Source organism: Phascolarctos cinereus, unplaced genomic scaffold (assembly GCF_003287225.1).
Source record: "Phascolarctos cinereus isolate Bilbo 61053 unplaced genomic scaffold, phaCin_HiC Scaffold_7;HRSCAF=346, whole genome shotgun sequence".
In the NCBI taxonomy this organism is placed as follows: Eukaryota; Metazoa; Chordata; class Mammalia; order Diprotodontia; family Phascolarctidae; genus Phascolarctos; species Phascolarctos cinereus.
The window spans coordinates 113,517,172-113,534,208 of record NW_027556180.1 but is presented as its reverse complement, the minus strand read 5'-3'; the positions used below and the strand labels follow the sequence as shown (position 1 = coordinate 113,534,208).

Genomic DNA, 17,037 nt, shown 5'->3' with positions numbered 1-17,037 from the left:
GTCTGCAGAGATGGTGATAAAGTAGTAGAAAAGGAACAAGTTATATTAAGAATCACACTTTTTTTAGATTCTCTAAAATTTTAATTTGGCTGTTAGCACCCTAAATATGAGATTCCCTCCCCTGCCTTAGTATCAATTTAACATAGTACTTGGCACATTGTAAATAACTGATAAATGCTTGTTCACTGACTGAGCTATATCTGGTATCCAATAAGTAGACTTACTTCTGGAGGAAGTGAATAATTTCCATATTGACTTTTCCTCTGTAAACAGATCACATAGAGCTAAATCAAATGATGGAGCCTATATTTTACTTGTAATGACAAATAAAGAACTTGGTGAAATTGGTTTAATTTTGAGTCCAAAGTTAGGGAAATCTGATCATCTTTTATTTCAGTGCTTATGAAAAATATTTACACAAAGATAATCATGAAAATATCTTCAGCTTATTCACCAATATGTTGTAGAGGATGACCAAGCAGAGAAATTCTGTAGGGAGCTGAATAAGAGCCCATAAATTAGTCCAATATATACTTTGATAGCTAATACTTAGTGAAAAGAAAGAAACAGGTGAGAATGGTGAAAAATGTCTTGAGAAATATAGATCAGAAATAAAGAGAGAGAGGCCAAAGACTTTGTAGATTCACAGAAACCTTGGGCCCATAGGTCATGAATACGTTCCTTTAGAAAAGAACTGAAAGGTCTTGGATGTTCCATGCACCAAATAACATCACCCCCCCCCAAAAAAAAAATGAAAGAGATTATGTTTCCATGGATAGGAAAGAATTAGTTATTAATTTGGGAGCCATTACTAAGTGAGTCATCTCTTGGCATTCAGACCATTGACTTGTTAGCATGACAACAAAAACTGATATAAAACTGTAGGAGAGATTAAAATGAGTGTGATAAAAGATATGGCATGTGATAAAAACAACTCAAACCTGACAATCAAACAAGTAATTGATAATAAGTTGTTGTCCTTGTTGTTGTTTGTCCTCCACTCTTGAAGAAGACCATGATATCAGGAAGGTGATATCATGACTTTCAAGTGAATTGGATTTAAGTGAGCTGGGGGCTATGCAAAAGGATATAGACAGAAGAAGAGGTATAGACATCAATTGCAATGATTTCATTCAGCAATTTAATTGATGTATGTCATTTGCTATAATGAGGAAAACAAAAGAGTAAAAAAAAAATCTTATTTGGCTATTAATCAATCAATATGCTTTCCATAATGGCTTACAGCATGCCAATCACTATGCTTACTTACTTAGTTGCCAAGCAGTGAAATATGATGGGTAAGGGCAATATTAGTTTAGAGTATAAACATTCGTATAATCTTACAGAGAGTGAAAGTGGAAGATTATAGACATTATCATGGAGACAGAGAGATGCAATGGAGGGTAAAACTCATCAAAAGAAAGCTTATCCAGAGACCTCACTAAGCAAAGTCATTCAGAGGTCCTTTAAGGAATAAACTAGAAATTGTACAATGATCAGAAAAAGGAAGATGGAAAATATTTATTGATAAAAAACCCTTTTTAGGATCAAGGATAGCAAAGGAACTCTATTTGGACTGCTTACAGAAGAATAAATGGAATTTGAGAGAACCAAGATCAGAACACCATTTGGGTTTTGAAATAATCTTAGGAGAGATCCTTACTGTACATGATTTTGAGGGCTTTGAAGGATAAATGTACAAGGTATCAGATGTGTGAGAAAAATCTCAATCCTTATAATTACTTTCTCATCTCTTGCCAAGAAGTACAAAATAATCACCAGCAAATATCCATGTACATGCCTACTTTCTTATTTATGTATATTTTTATTAAAATAATATAAATGCACTTTGAGAGTTTCCTTAACATGGGTACCAGTCTCAAGCAAGCAGTCTTTTTCAAGTGATATTCCATAACAAACCACATATTTTATTATATAAATGACTGAAAGAGTGATTATACAAGATCCCACTGTGATTAATATTTGTTGGCTGAAAATTTTGAATTTTCAGTTCCAAATCCTCTGTTCGATATTTTTTTCAAGATTGGATTTGATAAGGTCAAAAGTCATCTTAAAACAATTTCCAACGCTGTCTCTTCCATATATACGTGAAAATTTTCAACACTCCTTAAAAGGCATAACAGAAATAACCTTATTTAACGTCTCCTGGTTATTAATATCTAGTGAGAAATGAAGCAGGCAGATGTATGTTTCCCAAAGATATTCACCATTGTCTGGGAGCAGATCCAGCAAAGAATTACAGTTAAAGATGGATTTGTTAGAAAAGGTGAGACCCTCCAAATGTCACTATTGAATATGGAATTGTACTATTTACATCAAGACCTTACTGCAGAGCCCCCTACATGGGAGCTATTGCCACTCAAATAAATCCAACTAAACCATTCACACCAGAACACTTACACTCACAAGACAATGAAAAATGTATATCATCCAGATTATAATAATTATGTAAACAACCTACTACTCCATCTGTGTAGTTTACACACACTCATACACACACACACACACACACACACACACCACTATATTGGACAGATATCGGAAATGGACAGTGACTCTGGCCCAGAATTAAACAGGAAAGAAAAAGGTTAGACTGGATTGCTTTGTGAAAATTTTAAAACTCTTTTAATGACACCAAACTTTTTCCATGAAACATAGAGCCACCTCCTCAATATTAATATTGAACAGTAATAGAGTCTGATTATGACTTATGGATATAGTATCTAAAGAATTAAAATAAATAAGATTCATAAGCTGTGGAGAGTTGTATGACAGATGTAAGCATGATGCCATAAATAATGATAAAAAAGTCAAACCAGATTTAAGGATGTTATCAAATAAATGTGACAGAAAATTAAGGCAAGCTGGTGCTCATATGGCATGATTTAGGGATAACAGTCAGCTCACATGCACTACTAATATTTTCCAATATAAAGAGAAAGGAAGGAAGCTTCCTCCCCCACCTCAGGATTTAGGGTGGACCCCCTGCAGTCAATACATGGTCAGACATGTACAAGAGTCACACAAGACTGGCTGCAATTTATCTCACTGGAGGGAGTATACACATGGATGAGATCACAAATCCTTTAGAGAATTTCAGATATTTTAGACCAGAGGTATTAAACATGCAGCCCAGGGGACACATCTCCTGAGTGTGGCTAAAGCCAGATTAAAATAAAATTGGAAAATATTTAAGAAAATTAATAAAAATGCAATAAAACATAGATAACATTATATCTTAAAACATGTCAGGATGCAGCTTCAAGGACCCCTATGTACACATTAATGGCCCCCATGTTTATTTGAGTTTGACACTGTTGCTCTAATATTAATAGAAATATAGTATCTAGAGTACGGGTCAGTGAGGGTTCCATTGAAATCCTCAATATGAAGACCTTATCTGAAGTAATATTTTCAAATATGAGTGTACCATTTTAGGAAAAACATTGGCAAACTGTGGAACATCTGCAGTTGGTACCCACAATGGAGAGGGAAACTTTTTTTTATATACAAATTTATTTATTTTTAGCTTTCAACATTTACTTCCATAAGATTTTGAGTTCCAAATTTTCACCCCATCTCGCCCCTCCCCCCACCCCAAGAATGCATGCATTCTGAACACCCCTTGCCCTAGTCTGCCCTCTCTTCTATCTCTCCCCCCTTTCTCTTATCCCCTTCCCCTTGTATTGTCCTGTAGGGCAGGATAGAGAGAGGGAAACTTTTATCATGTTATATAAGGACCAGTCCAAGGAACTATTTAGGAAGATTTAGGGGAGTAAGTGATTACAGTCTTCAAGTGAGAAAAAATGAAATTTCATAGGTAAATTGCTTTAAAATTTTTAAAGTACTATGTAAATGCTAGTGATCTATACTTAAATGATATTCATGTATGGTTTAAACTTGTAGTTTCTTCTGTTTAGGAAACATTTCATACTAAAACTATTTGCAGTGATGTAAGCAGGATTATGGTGGAGAATAACTACCTGCTATCAAGGAAGAACTCAAAGCCACTTTTTCCACACACCTTTCCTAGTAACCATTGTTACCCCCTTGACCAGCCCTGGTGCTAGTACCTCTCTGAGACTGTGCTGGTTTATGATATGAGTAAAGTGGCTTCCCCAGCCATGTATTTCCTTACATAAGTGTTCTCCTTCAGCATGCTTCTAACCATCCCCACCTTGAATCCTGTCATACCCTGCTGTGACTGATCATCAGTTGATAATCCTCCCTGAACTTACTTTAATAATTCAATAATCTTTAATCTCACTAATTTGAGTACTACCTTCAACAATTCAGATCCCACTTTCTTTTTTTAATTAAATTAATTTATTTTTAGTTTTCAACATTCACCTCCACAAGATTTTGACTTCTGAATTTTCTCTCCATCTCTCCCTTCCCCCCACCCCAAGAGAGCATGCATTCAGAATACCTCTTCTCCTGATCTGCCCTCCCTTCCATCACCCTCCCTTTCTCTTATCCCTTTCCCTTTTCCCTTCTATTTTCCTGTAGGGCAGGGTAGATTTCTACACCCCATTGCCTGTATATCTTATTTCCTAGTTGCATGTAAAAACAATTTTTAACATTTGTTTTTAAAACTTTGGGCTCCAAATTCTCTCCCTTCCTCCCTGCTCACCTACCCTCATTGAGAAAGCAAGCAACTCCATACAGGTTATACATGTGTAGTCATGCAAAATACTTCCATAATAGCCATATTGTAAAAAACTAACTACATTTCCCACCATCTGTGGGCTGAGAGCTCCAGAAGCAGCCACTGGGGCTGCGCTGGGACTAGGGCCAGACCAAGGTCTTCTCTCACCAACAGACCTTTCCTACTGACCATGTAAGTTGTCTTTGGCATTTGTGGGTTGAGAAGTCTGGAAACTGCTACAGCTGCTAGTGATTCAGTCCCCTGTGGCCTGCTCCAGGTTTGCTGAGGTCCCGCTTTTGCCTGTGTGGCCCAAGCTGAACTGTGCTCCTCTCCCACCCCAGCACAACAGACCTTTCCAATCAACCATCCAGGTTGTCTTGTGCTGGAAATTTGTTTCACTCTGTCTTTTTGTGTATTCTTATGCTCTAGAATTTGTTTAGAGCCATTTTTTACAGGTATTTGGAGGGATTGGGGGGACCTCAAGCAAGTCACTGCTTTTACTCCGCCATCTTGCCTCTGCACAGATCTCACTTTCTTTATGGTTTTTGCCACACATTTGGATGGTCGCATACTAGATGTTGCAATTACTCTCAGATGTCTCACTACTCTCATTAGATATTCTGACATTCCCCATCTGATCAAAACCTCCTATCGTTCTTCCTCTCCTTGTGCCTCACCCTTCCTAAACACATTCTTTGCACTCATTGACTTCCCCCTACCTGTCCTTAAAGCGTCCCCCCTTCCCCTGACTTCAATTTCTTCTCTTTCTATTCTTAACTCAATAGGTAGCCATTTCAACTCTATGACTCTCTATGCTTTTGAATCCATTACTACCTGGTCTTCTGTATTGCTCACCTATTGCCAAAATTCAGCCTTGGATCAATTTCAGCATTAGCCAGTTCTGTTCCAATTTACAAGTTCGTTGAATGTTCCTGGAAGTCTTGCAACCTTGCTAATAGTGTGTAATACACATTCATGTAATTCAAGTCCAACTGGACACTATTGGTTTAAGGCAATTATTTTATGCCTCACTAATTATTTCCCGTTTCATTCTCCACAGACACTATTCCAGACTTCCTCTTTTCTATTGAAAGATGTAATTGTGTGAGAGGCTTGAGAAGAAAATACCTTGGCTATTATTTTACTGAGAAAATTGAGGTTATTTGATTTGACCTTCCTCTTTCCCTTTCTCTTCATCTCAAAATCCTTTGACATGTCTTCCACTCTGTTCTTCTTTCCAGTCTCTAAGAAAGAACTGTTGCTTCTTTTTGCCAAGGCCAATCCCCATACATATGTACTTGGCCTCTTCTCATTTTCTCCAGCAGACTGCAACCTCAATTATCTCCTCTGTTTCTCAAATCTTCAACCTCTTCCTATTTTACTTCATTACTGCTTTTAAATATGCCTGTCTCCCCCTTTCCTTAAAACAAACAGACAACAAGAAAGTTTACCAACCCTACTGTGCCCTCAAGGCATTGACATATGCCATCTATCCTTTCTAAGACAAACTTGAAAAAAATCTGTCTATGCTTGCTGCCTCTACTTTTGATCTCATTCACTCTTCAACCATTTGCAATTTGACTTCTCACCTCATTACTCAACTGAAACTACTGTTTCCAAAATTACCAACAAAATCTGTAGTGACAAATATGATGATTTTTTTTCTCAGTCCTTATTTTTCCAGAGCTTTTTACATCTGACCCTGTTGACTATGCTCTCCCCCTGGACAGTCCCTCCTCTCTGGGATTTTGTAACACTAATCTCTTCTGATTCTCCTCTTACCTCTGATCACTGTCTCTCAACCTCCTTTGCTGGCTCATCATGCATATCACTTCCCCAACTGTGGGATTTCATGTAGGTTCTGTCCTAGAACCTCTTCCCTTCTCACTTCACACATTCCTTCTCTTCTCAACTCCATCTGCTTCCATAGTCATTGACATCTCTATACAAAAGACTTATATCTACATACATATTAGTGTACATGTCATTGTATATTCAGCCCCAGTATTCCCCCTGCACTTTGAACCTGAATCACCAAAAGTCTATCAGATTTTGACGTTTCAGAATGGATGTCTAAGAGACATTTCAAACTCAGCATGTTCAATACTGAACTCATTACCTTTCCTCTCCAACCCTTCCCTCTTCCTTTCTCTTGAATGTACCACCATCTTTCCATTTCTCACTTTCGTAATCTCACTATTAGCCTCACCTGCACTCTCTTGCATCTCACATATCAGATCAGTTTCCAAATCTTTCCATTTCTACCTCTACAATGTCTCTCACTTCTGACTGCTTCTCTCCATTCAGCACCTTTGTTCACCTGCTCTCGTTTCTCTCTTAGATTATTGCAAGAGCCTCCAAAATGATTTTCCTGCCTCACTTGAATCATGTGATTCTCCTATTCAATCAGTTTTAGTGGCTTCTATTGCTTTTTTTGGTTTGTTTTTGTTTTTGTTTTTAAGGCCTTAGCAACTTGTTCTCTATTTTTCTGGGCTCATTATTCCCTCTTCCAAATTCTGTGATTGAGGAAAATTGGACTTCTCTTTGTTCCTCTAATCTCCTGTATCCATGCCTTTGCACCCTCTTGTGCCTAGAATGCACTCCCTCTTTGTTTATACCTCTAACAATCTTTTTTTCTTCCTTTAAGATGCAGCTCTTGCACCATATTCTTTATGAAGTCTTTCTTCATTGAGCCATTTACTAGGACCCTCCCTCCCAAGCTCCCTTGTATTTAACTACTTGGTATACAACTGTTTTTATTCACTTCATATTTAGGCTTATGTATATGTGTATCTGTATATATGTATATGTGTACATATATGCGTATATAGGTATATATATATGTATGGATGTGTGTATGCACACACACATCCATCTACTTGTCACCCCCACTAGAACAGAGAAATAGAAAGCTTTATTAAAGTAATAGTTGTTTAATTCTTTGAAATCGTATCTATATCACCTATCACAGTGTCTAGCAAATATATTAACTGACTGAATGATATAAATGACAGTTTTATGTAGTAAGTGAGCATGGCACAATAGTTACAGTGCTAGGCTTGAAATCAGGGACCTGGGTTTGATTTCCATCTCTGACTTACTTTATTAACTATATTAATTAACCTTTTTATTGAGTTAATTTCCTCATCTGTAGATCAGAATAAATTATATTTGTACTAGGAGATCATAGATTCAGAACTGGAAGCTACCTTCTCAGTTATCTAATCCAACCCTAATGTAATAGATAAGAAGACTGAGGACCAGAGAGGTTCATTGATTAACTCAAGATCTCACAGGTGGCATATGACAAAATCAGGACTTTAAGCCCAGGCGTTCCTCCCCCGAACCCATACCTCACAAATTTTTTTTGAAGAAAGGATTATGTAACTTTAAAGCACTATATAAGTATGAATGATTATACATTGCAAGTATGAAAGGTATTGAAATTAAGGATCTTTAATTACTTTATCTTATTTATTTCTCCCCACACTCAGAAATCATTGAGAGTGTTTTTGGTTTTTTTATTTATTGTTAGTTCTATGCCTTGAACAGCAGTGAATTACCTCTTTACTGCTGATTATTCACTGAGTCACTGCTTTTGTGGTAACAAATATTAGCTACCATGGCCATTAAATGAATCACCACCATCATTAGCAATGAATATTTATTAAGGGCCACCATGCCCTTGAGATGTTTACAGTCCAGTTCAGGAAAGACAAATACGAAAATATATCAATTAAGGATATACAAGGCTATATATATGTTATGAGAACATAAATGAGGTGGAGTCTCTTTTTGTGACTTTCATGGAGTAAAAACTTATTAATATGATAGTTGTTTGTTTACCATACTAAATAAATCGAAATAATTATAATTTCTCATTCTCTACTTATAGCCATTCTTTTCCTCTAAAAACAACTAAAAAAAACAAATAAAAATAATTTAATGGTCAAAACAAAGTCTAATTTTTTCTTCTTATTTCATGAATTTCAAATTAAAAATACTAATAATACATATGAAAACTTGATAGTAACCAATATAGGAAATTTATTTCATTTTTCCATAATTGTATATTCTTAAGATCTCTATTATTTGGAATGAGATATGATTAGAAAGGTGGGATTAAATTTAATGTGATCTTGAACCAAGGGGAAAAGATTTGTATACTAGAAATGCCATTAGACTGGAAGTTAAGTCAAGTGAATGAGCATTTTAGTACCTGCTATGTGTCAGCCACTGTGCTGTGCATTAAGGACACAAAGAAAGGAGAAAAAACAGCCCTGACTCTCAAGAAACTCACCATATGATGGGGGAGACAAGACGTAGATAACTATGTACAAAAAGGTAGTGACTAAATTAAAGATAGGTATTGTAGAGAGAAAATTTGTGGATTCACTCTGTCACAAACTAACTATTTGTCAGTAGGCAAGTCATTTTCTCTCTGAGAGCCTCAGTTTACTCATTTGTAAAATGACAGGACTGGAGTAGATAATCACTATGGTCTCATCCAGATCTAAATTCTCAGCTTCTTTGATAATTTAGACTAGTTGGTAGGTTGCAAAAATATGGTTTGTTCATGCCACTGAAGAGTTTGAAGTAATAAACAGAATAAAGTTAATGAGTGACTCATTTATGACCAACAGTATCTGGGCCAGCTGTAGACTGGCCATGTTATAGCAAGCTGCCTTCTAATTATGAAGTCATAATTAAACAATATCACTGTTGCTACTGGAAAGGGTTTATTAATCTAATCTTCTATGACTTCACTCTTTTAACTTTCCAAACCAAAATGACTCCCTCCTCGGCCATCAGACTCCTGTATATGATGTCTTCATCTATTGGAATATAAGATTCTTGGGGCACCTAGGTGGTACAGTAGATAGAGCACCAGCCCTAGAGTCAGGATAGACCTTAGTTCAAAGCTGGCCTCAGACATTTCCTAGCTGTGTGATTCTGTACAAGTCACTTAATCCTTATTGACTTAAAAAAAAAAGAATATAAGATTCTTGAAGTTAGGGAGTATATTTGCTTTTGTATTTATATCTGAAACCTTTAGCTTAGTACTTGGTACACAATAACCTCTTGAGAAATGCACATTCATTAATTTCTATTATGCAGCTATGTATTGATAATATATGAAAGGCACAGGGAAGACTTGCATGTTACATTATTTGCTCACAATACTTTAGTCAATCAACAAATATTTGTGAAGAACCTACTATGTGTCAGGCACTGTAATAGGTATTGGGAGCACAAAACGAAACAAAAAAGTCACCACTTTCAAGAAGCTTACATCCAATGAGGGAGAAAATCTACATATATGTGTATTATATGTGCATGTTACATATACATATATAATAGCTATGAAGCACCTAGAACCTAGACACACAGTAATTGGTATTCAATAGTAATAGCAATAGTTGATACTGATTGTGTCAGCTAGGGGGCGCCATAGTGCACACAGCGCTGAGTTTGGAGTCAGGAAGACCTGAGTTTAAGCCTGATCTCAGACAAACATTAGCTGGATGACCCTGGGCAAGTCATTTAACTTCTTTTTGCCCCAGTTTCCTCATCTGTAAAATGGGGGTAATAATAGCACCTTCTTTGCAGGGTTATTTTAAAGATCAAATGAGATAATATTTATAAAACTACTAATACAGTGCCTGACACATAGTTATTATTATTATTATTATTATTATTATTATTATTATTATTATTATTCAGAATGAAATCAAATTGCTTGAAACCACACTGACAAGAGAGAAAGTTCTCGAAAGAGATTATGATAAGCAGAAAAATGTGAATTTCCTATTCTTATGTTTCAAAGCATACTATTTTCCCCTTTCCCAAGATGAACAAATTTAGATTCTGATTTATACAACTATAAATCTTCGAGGTAGACTATGCTGTTAATTGAGTAACCAAAAAAACCTATAAATGACAGTTAATTTTCTCAAATAAAAAGATGATACAATCATTGAAATATTGGTGAATCGATAATAATCTATCAAGTGCTTATTAGATAGCAGGCACTGTGCTAAGTGATAAAAAATCTAAAGAAAGGTAACAGACAATCCATGCTCTCAAGGAATTCATAGTCTAACGAGGAGACAACATAAAAATAACTATATACAAATAAAATAAATACAGAATAAATTGGAAATGATCTCAGAATGAAAACATTAGCATTAAGGGAGACTAAGAAAGACTTCTCACAGTGGATGAGATTTTAACTGTGACTTGAAGGAAGCCAGGAGGTAGGGATAAGGAGAAAGTATTCTAGGTTGGGGGAACAGCCAGTGAAAAAGTCTGGAGTCTGGAGATGGAGTATCTTGTTCTTGAAACAGCAAGGAGGCACAGGTTAAGTGGTAGCAAGTAAGATGTAAGAAGACTGGAAAGAAAAATAAACAAACAAATAAACAGATAGATAAATAAATAAATGAATGAATGAATAAATGAATAAATAAATGGATGAATAAATAAATAAATAGACAAATAAATAAATGAATGAATAAATGAATGAACAAATAAATAGATGGAAAGTTAAATAAATAAATAAAAGAAGCCTGGAAAGGTAGAATGGGAACCTGGTTGTGAAGGTCTTTGAATGTCAAACAGATGATTTTACATTTGATCCTGAAGTTGATAGGGAACCACTACAGTTGATTGAATGAGAGGAGGGGTTGATGTGGTTAGATTTATGCTTTAGGAATTTGATGGCCTAATAGAGAGGATGGGCTGAAGTAGGGAGATATTTGAGGCAGGGAGACCAGCCATCCAGCTAAAACAGTAGTCCAGTCATATGATAATGAAGGCTAGCACCAGTGTGATGTCAATGTTGGAGGAGAAAATGGGGCATATACAAGTGATGTCATAAAGGTAGGAATGACAGGACTTCGCAACAGATTGGATAAGGAGAGAGGGGTCATGAGAGACAGTAAGAAATCATGATGGACCCTTACATTGTGAGCCTCGGTGACTGGAAGCCTGGGGGACTGGGAGGAAGGTGGTGCCTTCAATAGTAATAGGGAAGTACAGATGTAGGCAACGTTTCAGGAAAAAAAAGATAAATTCAGTTTGGGACATGCTTAGTTTAAGATGTAAAGGAACATTGAGTTTGAGATGTCTGGTAGTTGGAAATGTGAGTGTGCAGGTTAGGAAGGAGGTTATGATTGGATAAGTAAATCTGTGAATCATCATCGAAGAGATGATAAATGAAACCATGGGAGCTGATGAAATTATCAATTGAAACCAAAAAAAGGAGGGAAGAGAAAAGAGACTGGGACAGAGCCCTGTTGCTGTTGAGTCATTTTTTTTTCTGGCTAGGAAATAGGGTTAAGTGACTTGCCCAGGGTCAAACAGCTGGTAACTATTATGTGTCTGAAGCTGGATTTGAACTCAAGTCCTCCTGACTCCAGGGCTGGTGCTCTATCCGTAGCGCCAACCAGCTGCCTCCATTGTTGAGTCACGTCAGTTGCATCCTTCTGACTCTTTGTGACCCCATTTGGGGTTTTCTTGGCAAAGATACTGAAGTGGCTTGCCATTTCCTTCTTCAAAATAATAATAACACTTCATCATGAAAGGGGCAGCTAAGCAGTACAGCTGATATAGAGATAGGGCCTGGAGTCACTTAATCCCTACTTGCCTCCATTTCCTCATCGGTAAAATGAGCTGGAGAAGGAAATGGCAAATCACTCTACTATGTTTGCCAAAAAAATCCAAATTGGATCATGAAGGTGTCTAACACAAGTGAACAACGACAAATTCATCATGATTTTTTATTGGTACATATAAGAAGAATGCATTATTTCTTAGAATTCATATTTGTAGGTTTGAGAGACGGGGACATGTGGGAGGAAAAGGGAGGAAATAAGCACTTATATAGAATTTTGTGCCAAGCATTTTACAAATATCTCATTTGATCCTCAAAATGACCTTGTGAAGTAGGTACTATTATTATCCCCATTTCATAGATGCAGAAACTGATGCAGACAAAGTTTAATTGAATTGCCCAAGGTCACAAAGCTGGTGTCTGAAGTTGTATTTGAACTCAGGTCTTTGTGACTCTAAACCCAAGATTTCTGTTGTTAATCATGTTTCTTTTTGGTTTGTTTTCTTTATGAGTTCTAAAAATCTTTCAACTACAAGCTCCAGCCACAATGGTCTATTGGAATGTGTAAAAACAACTTCTCTACATTCCAATAATGAAACAATGTCCTATGTGCTGTTGATAGTACTTGGAGAAAAAAGAAAAAAGAAAGAAAGAAAAGAAAAGAAAAAGAAAGTCTCTAAAAGGGGCAGCTAGGTGATGCAGTGGACAGAGCCCCAGCCCTGGAGTCAGGAGGACCTGAATTCAAATCCAGCCTCAGACACATGGCACTTACTAGCTGTGTGACCCTGGGCAAGTCACTTAACCCCAATTGCCCTCACCAAAAAAAAAAAAAGTAGTACTTGAATGGATGGTCCATTAGCAAACTAACTTTGGAAAACATGTGCCTGATGAAACAAAAAATTGATGAATATCTCCACTTTCTGTCTATCATGATCATTGTAATACCAGTTGTAACTGCATTAGTAGTCAATTGAAAATTACATCTAAGTTAATTCATAACCTAATTGGCTGATCTGGTATCCCTTGTAAGATCTTGAATAAACATTTTAAATTACCAGCATAATCTTTCTAAATACACTGGGAAGTACATACATAGATATTATTGTAGTACATTTTGTTTTTCTTACTTAAATGCAAAACACCCAAGTAATACATTGATATTCTACCAGAAACAGACGTGTTAGTATCATGTGACCTGTAAATTAAATGAGGCAATGTGATACTCTAGAAATGAGTTCAGACCTGAAATTTAAGGAAAGCTTGGGTTTGAATTCCGCATTTCCTTATTACACAATCACTGAAAAATTACTTAGCCTCTATTGCCTTATCTCTAAAGTAAGAATTAAAATACCTGTGTCTGTAATACACACCTCACAGGGTTGTTATAAGAATCAGATGAGAGAAGGTCTATAAAGGACTTTGGAGACTTGAAAACACTATATAAAAGTGATCAATATATAAATTCCAAGAAAATGAGAGGCAGGATGGTATAGAAGAAAGAAGATTTAATTTGTAGTCAGAGAAGCTGGGATTGAATCCTGCCTCTGGCACCTATTACCTGGGTAACACTGGGCAAGTAATTTAACCATTCTGAGCCTCAGTTTTCTTCTCATTTGGTACAGTCCAGTTCTTATTTATGATTCTGTGATCCTGTGAATTTAATGATTTCCATTGACAAGTCAGCCTTCATGGTTGTTTCCATTTTTAAGCTTTAGAAAGTTGCCTGAATCTCTTCCTTCATTAACTCAAAATTGGTTTGCTTTCTAGGGCAGAATATTCTAAATCAGAAAGTGGAACTGAGTATTGTGAAGGAACTCATCAGAATGACAGGGACTGATTGTCCTAATAAGTAACTCCTAGTTAATTTCCCTTCCAGCAGGCTCTGATGGGCTTTTTCCAGGGTTTTGTGTATCTATCTTTTCATGACCTCCTATGAGTCTTTATGTTATCTGCCTTTTCTATGGGGATGAAATAAAATCCATCTTGAAGCCTGATTTGCATGTATTACCTTCTTACCTTGAACACTCACTCAGCACCTTAAGCCTTTTTTTTTAACCAACAGTTAGTGAAACAGACATAAAGTCTGGGTAATAACAATAATAAGCCAAGGAGAGATAATGACCTTTGGTGGGTCAGTTTTTAGTATTGAACCTAATGGGCTCTGGGTCATAGATTATACGGTCATTGAAAGCAATGAATAATTTCCCAAAGCAATCCTTCACACTCTTCTCCTCCTATTACTCCCATCACTCATTCATTATCATAGTCTCATTATCATTTTGCAGTGCCTGTCCAAGATAAATGTACTAATAGAAAAGCTTAAGAGATGGTTTATTCATATTCATTTCATAGTTTGGACAGAAGACATTCTTCATTTCTTTTCCTGTGTATAATTATTCCCACTTTTTTTAGTTATTATGGATTTCATTTATGAAGCTCTAATTTTTCTAGGGTTTAATCTGAAAACAGTGTATCTATACAACAAAAAAGTATGTAACTAAAATTTTGAAAATAGTTTTTTCCTAGGAACAACAAACCTATTGGTTTGATTTTATTTGTTAATGTCTACTTGAAAACAAGATTCCATGTGTGGCCTTATGTTTTGAATTCATCTGAAACATTGCTAAAATATTCTAAGTGTTACTTTATGTAAGTCTTTGAGATAGTCACACAGTATTTCTTTTTTATTGTTTCTAATATGATCGCATCTGACTGTAACTTATTTATGATATCTCTCACTTAGGCTCCAACAAGTAATGCCATTCTTTGTATCTATTCCCATGGACTAACAATTTGTATGGCAGATAGAAGTATGTGAGATCAAGGAACCATAAGGTTATTAGCTCTACCAAACAATTCTATTATAACTAAACTGAAAAATTTTATTGCAAGGCATATATAATATTGTGTTTATTTTTTCTTTAAAATAATTAATATTCATTTAAATGAGACTCTTCAATTGATGTTATAGGATGTTCTGCATTATTCCCTGTGTGCTCAATTTTTTCATATCAGGAGTTTATACTAAATAGCATCAGAGTATTATACGGGTGTGTGTATGCATGTGTGTACATATTAATATATTTTCTGTATATGTATACCTATGTGTATTCACATATATATTTATGCAAACATATTTACATGTATTTGTATTTTGTATATGGATAATACGGAATTATCTGAACTGATAAATAATTCCATGAATTTATGCCTTTTCTTCTTGTTAGGTGTGACAGTACTTGAAGGCCCAATTTATGCTGTTGGAGGCCATGATGGCTGGAGCTACCTGAACACAGTGGAGAGGTGGGATCCACAGAGCCAGCAGTGGACATTTGTAGCAAGTATGTCGATAGCTCGGAGTACAGTTGGTGTGGCAGCATTAAATGGCAAGTGAGTAGGTTACCCTGTTCCGTCACTTGAATACTGTGCAAGGTAATCATGGTTCTCATATTACTTTTTGACAGTCTCTGAGTAAGATAAATGATGCTAATTTAAATGTTTTGGATTTTGTCATTTCTACCTTAGTCACCATGAATAATTGATAAATTAAGATATATTTCTCTATATTTTATTACTTGGAATTTCACTCTCACCGCTGTACTGAAATACCGTGAACTAAAATCTAGGTCTATATATTGCCACTTCCAAAGAGGTTTATGATTCTTTGATAGTGTGTAGTGGCCAAAGGATTAATCACCCATTGACCGATCTACTGGTGATACGTTCTCTACACAGTTTAGTTTGTCTCCAAACATCAGAATTATTCTGTTTGCTGGGACTGCTCCATATGTATTTACATTATGATGCCAGTCAAAAAAGATAATTTAGTGCTGTACAGTATTGAGAGGTGTTGCTTTCAGGAATAAGAGAATGATTACCTGTTTATATCCCATACTAGTCAAACAAGATCTGGAGTACTGAGGATATTAACAGAAGTTAGAGAGTATACAGAGAGGGCAACCAGAATAAGAAAATCACTGAAGGAACTGGGGAATGTTTAGCCTGAAGAAGAGATGAGTCAGGAGGTGCATAATTACTCTCCACAAATATTTGAAGACTTATTCTACTCTCAGATAACAGAAATGTTATCAATAGTTGGAAGCAGTAGAAATGCAAATTTGGCCTTGATGAAAAGAGAGGAGAGAAAAACACAACACTTCCTAGCAATTAGAGCTACCCACAAGTGTAATGGATTTTGTCCCCTTACTAAAGAGTTTTAAGCAAAGAATGGACAACCACTTCTTGGGTGTGTTGTAGCATAGATTATTTTTCAGGGGTAGCTTGAACAATCTACATGTCTACTAACGCCATTCCCAATTCTGAAATTTTATAATTTCATGATTTTGTGACAGAACCTTCCAGAACTTGAGTTCTGTTGGCACAGACTTTATGGAGTCACCTTACAGGGTCTTTGGGTACTCATTAACTAAATATTCATACACCTGAAAACATAACACTGAAACTATTTGATAAAGTGTACATTAAGTCTAGATATGTGCAGATGAATCTTAAACATCACTGTAATTTTATTGCTGGCAGCATTACTGGTTAATCCTTAAAAGGGAATCTCTTTATAAGCAAAGTCATAAAAAATTGAAATTGTATCTCCAGGAAATGACTTTTTTGTCTCTCTCAAGTAAACATTTCATCCAATGTCTTAAAAAACAACAACTCTGTTTTTGGTTCCAAATTAATGATAGAAGTAGATGGCATTTCTGTGACACAAATTAACCTCAAAAGAATCATATTTGGTATG

General features: G+C 35.9%; 1 protein-coding gene across 1 annotated transcript in view; it reads left to right on the top strand.

The window, feature by feature from the left end:
* Window positions 1-17,037, top strand: part of KLHL1 (kelch like family member 1) — a 535,364-nt gene that overhangs the window by 468,431 nt on the left and 49,896 nt on the right. The window contains exon 8 of the mRNA XM_020992473.1: window positions 15,509-15,671. Coding sequence (XP_020848132.1) covers window positions 15,509-15,671 — 163 coding nt within the window. The remainder of the gene's footprint in view (window positions 1-15,508; window positions 15,672-17,037) is intronic.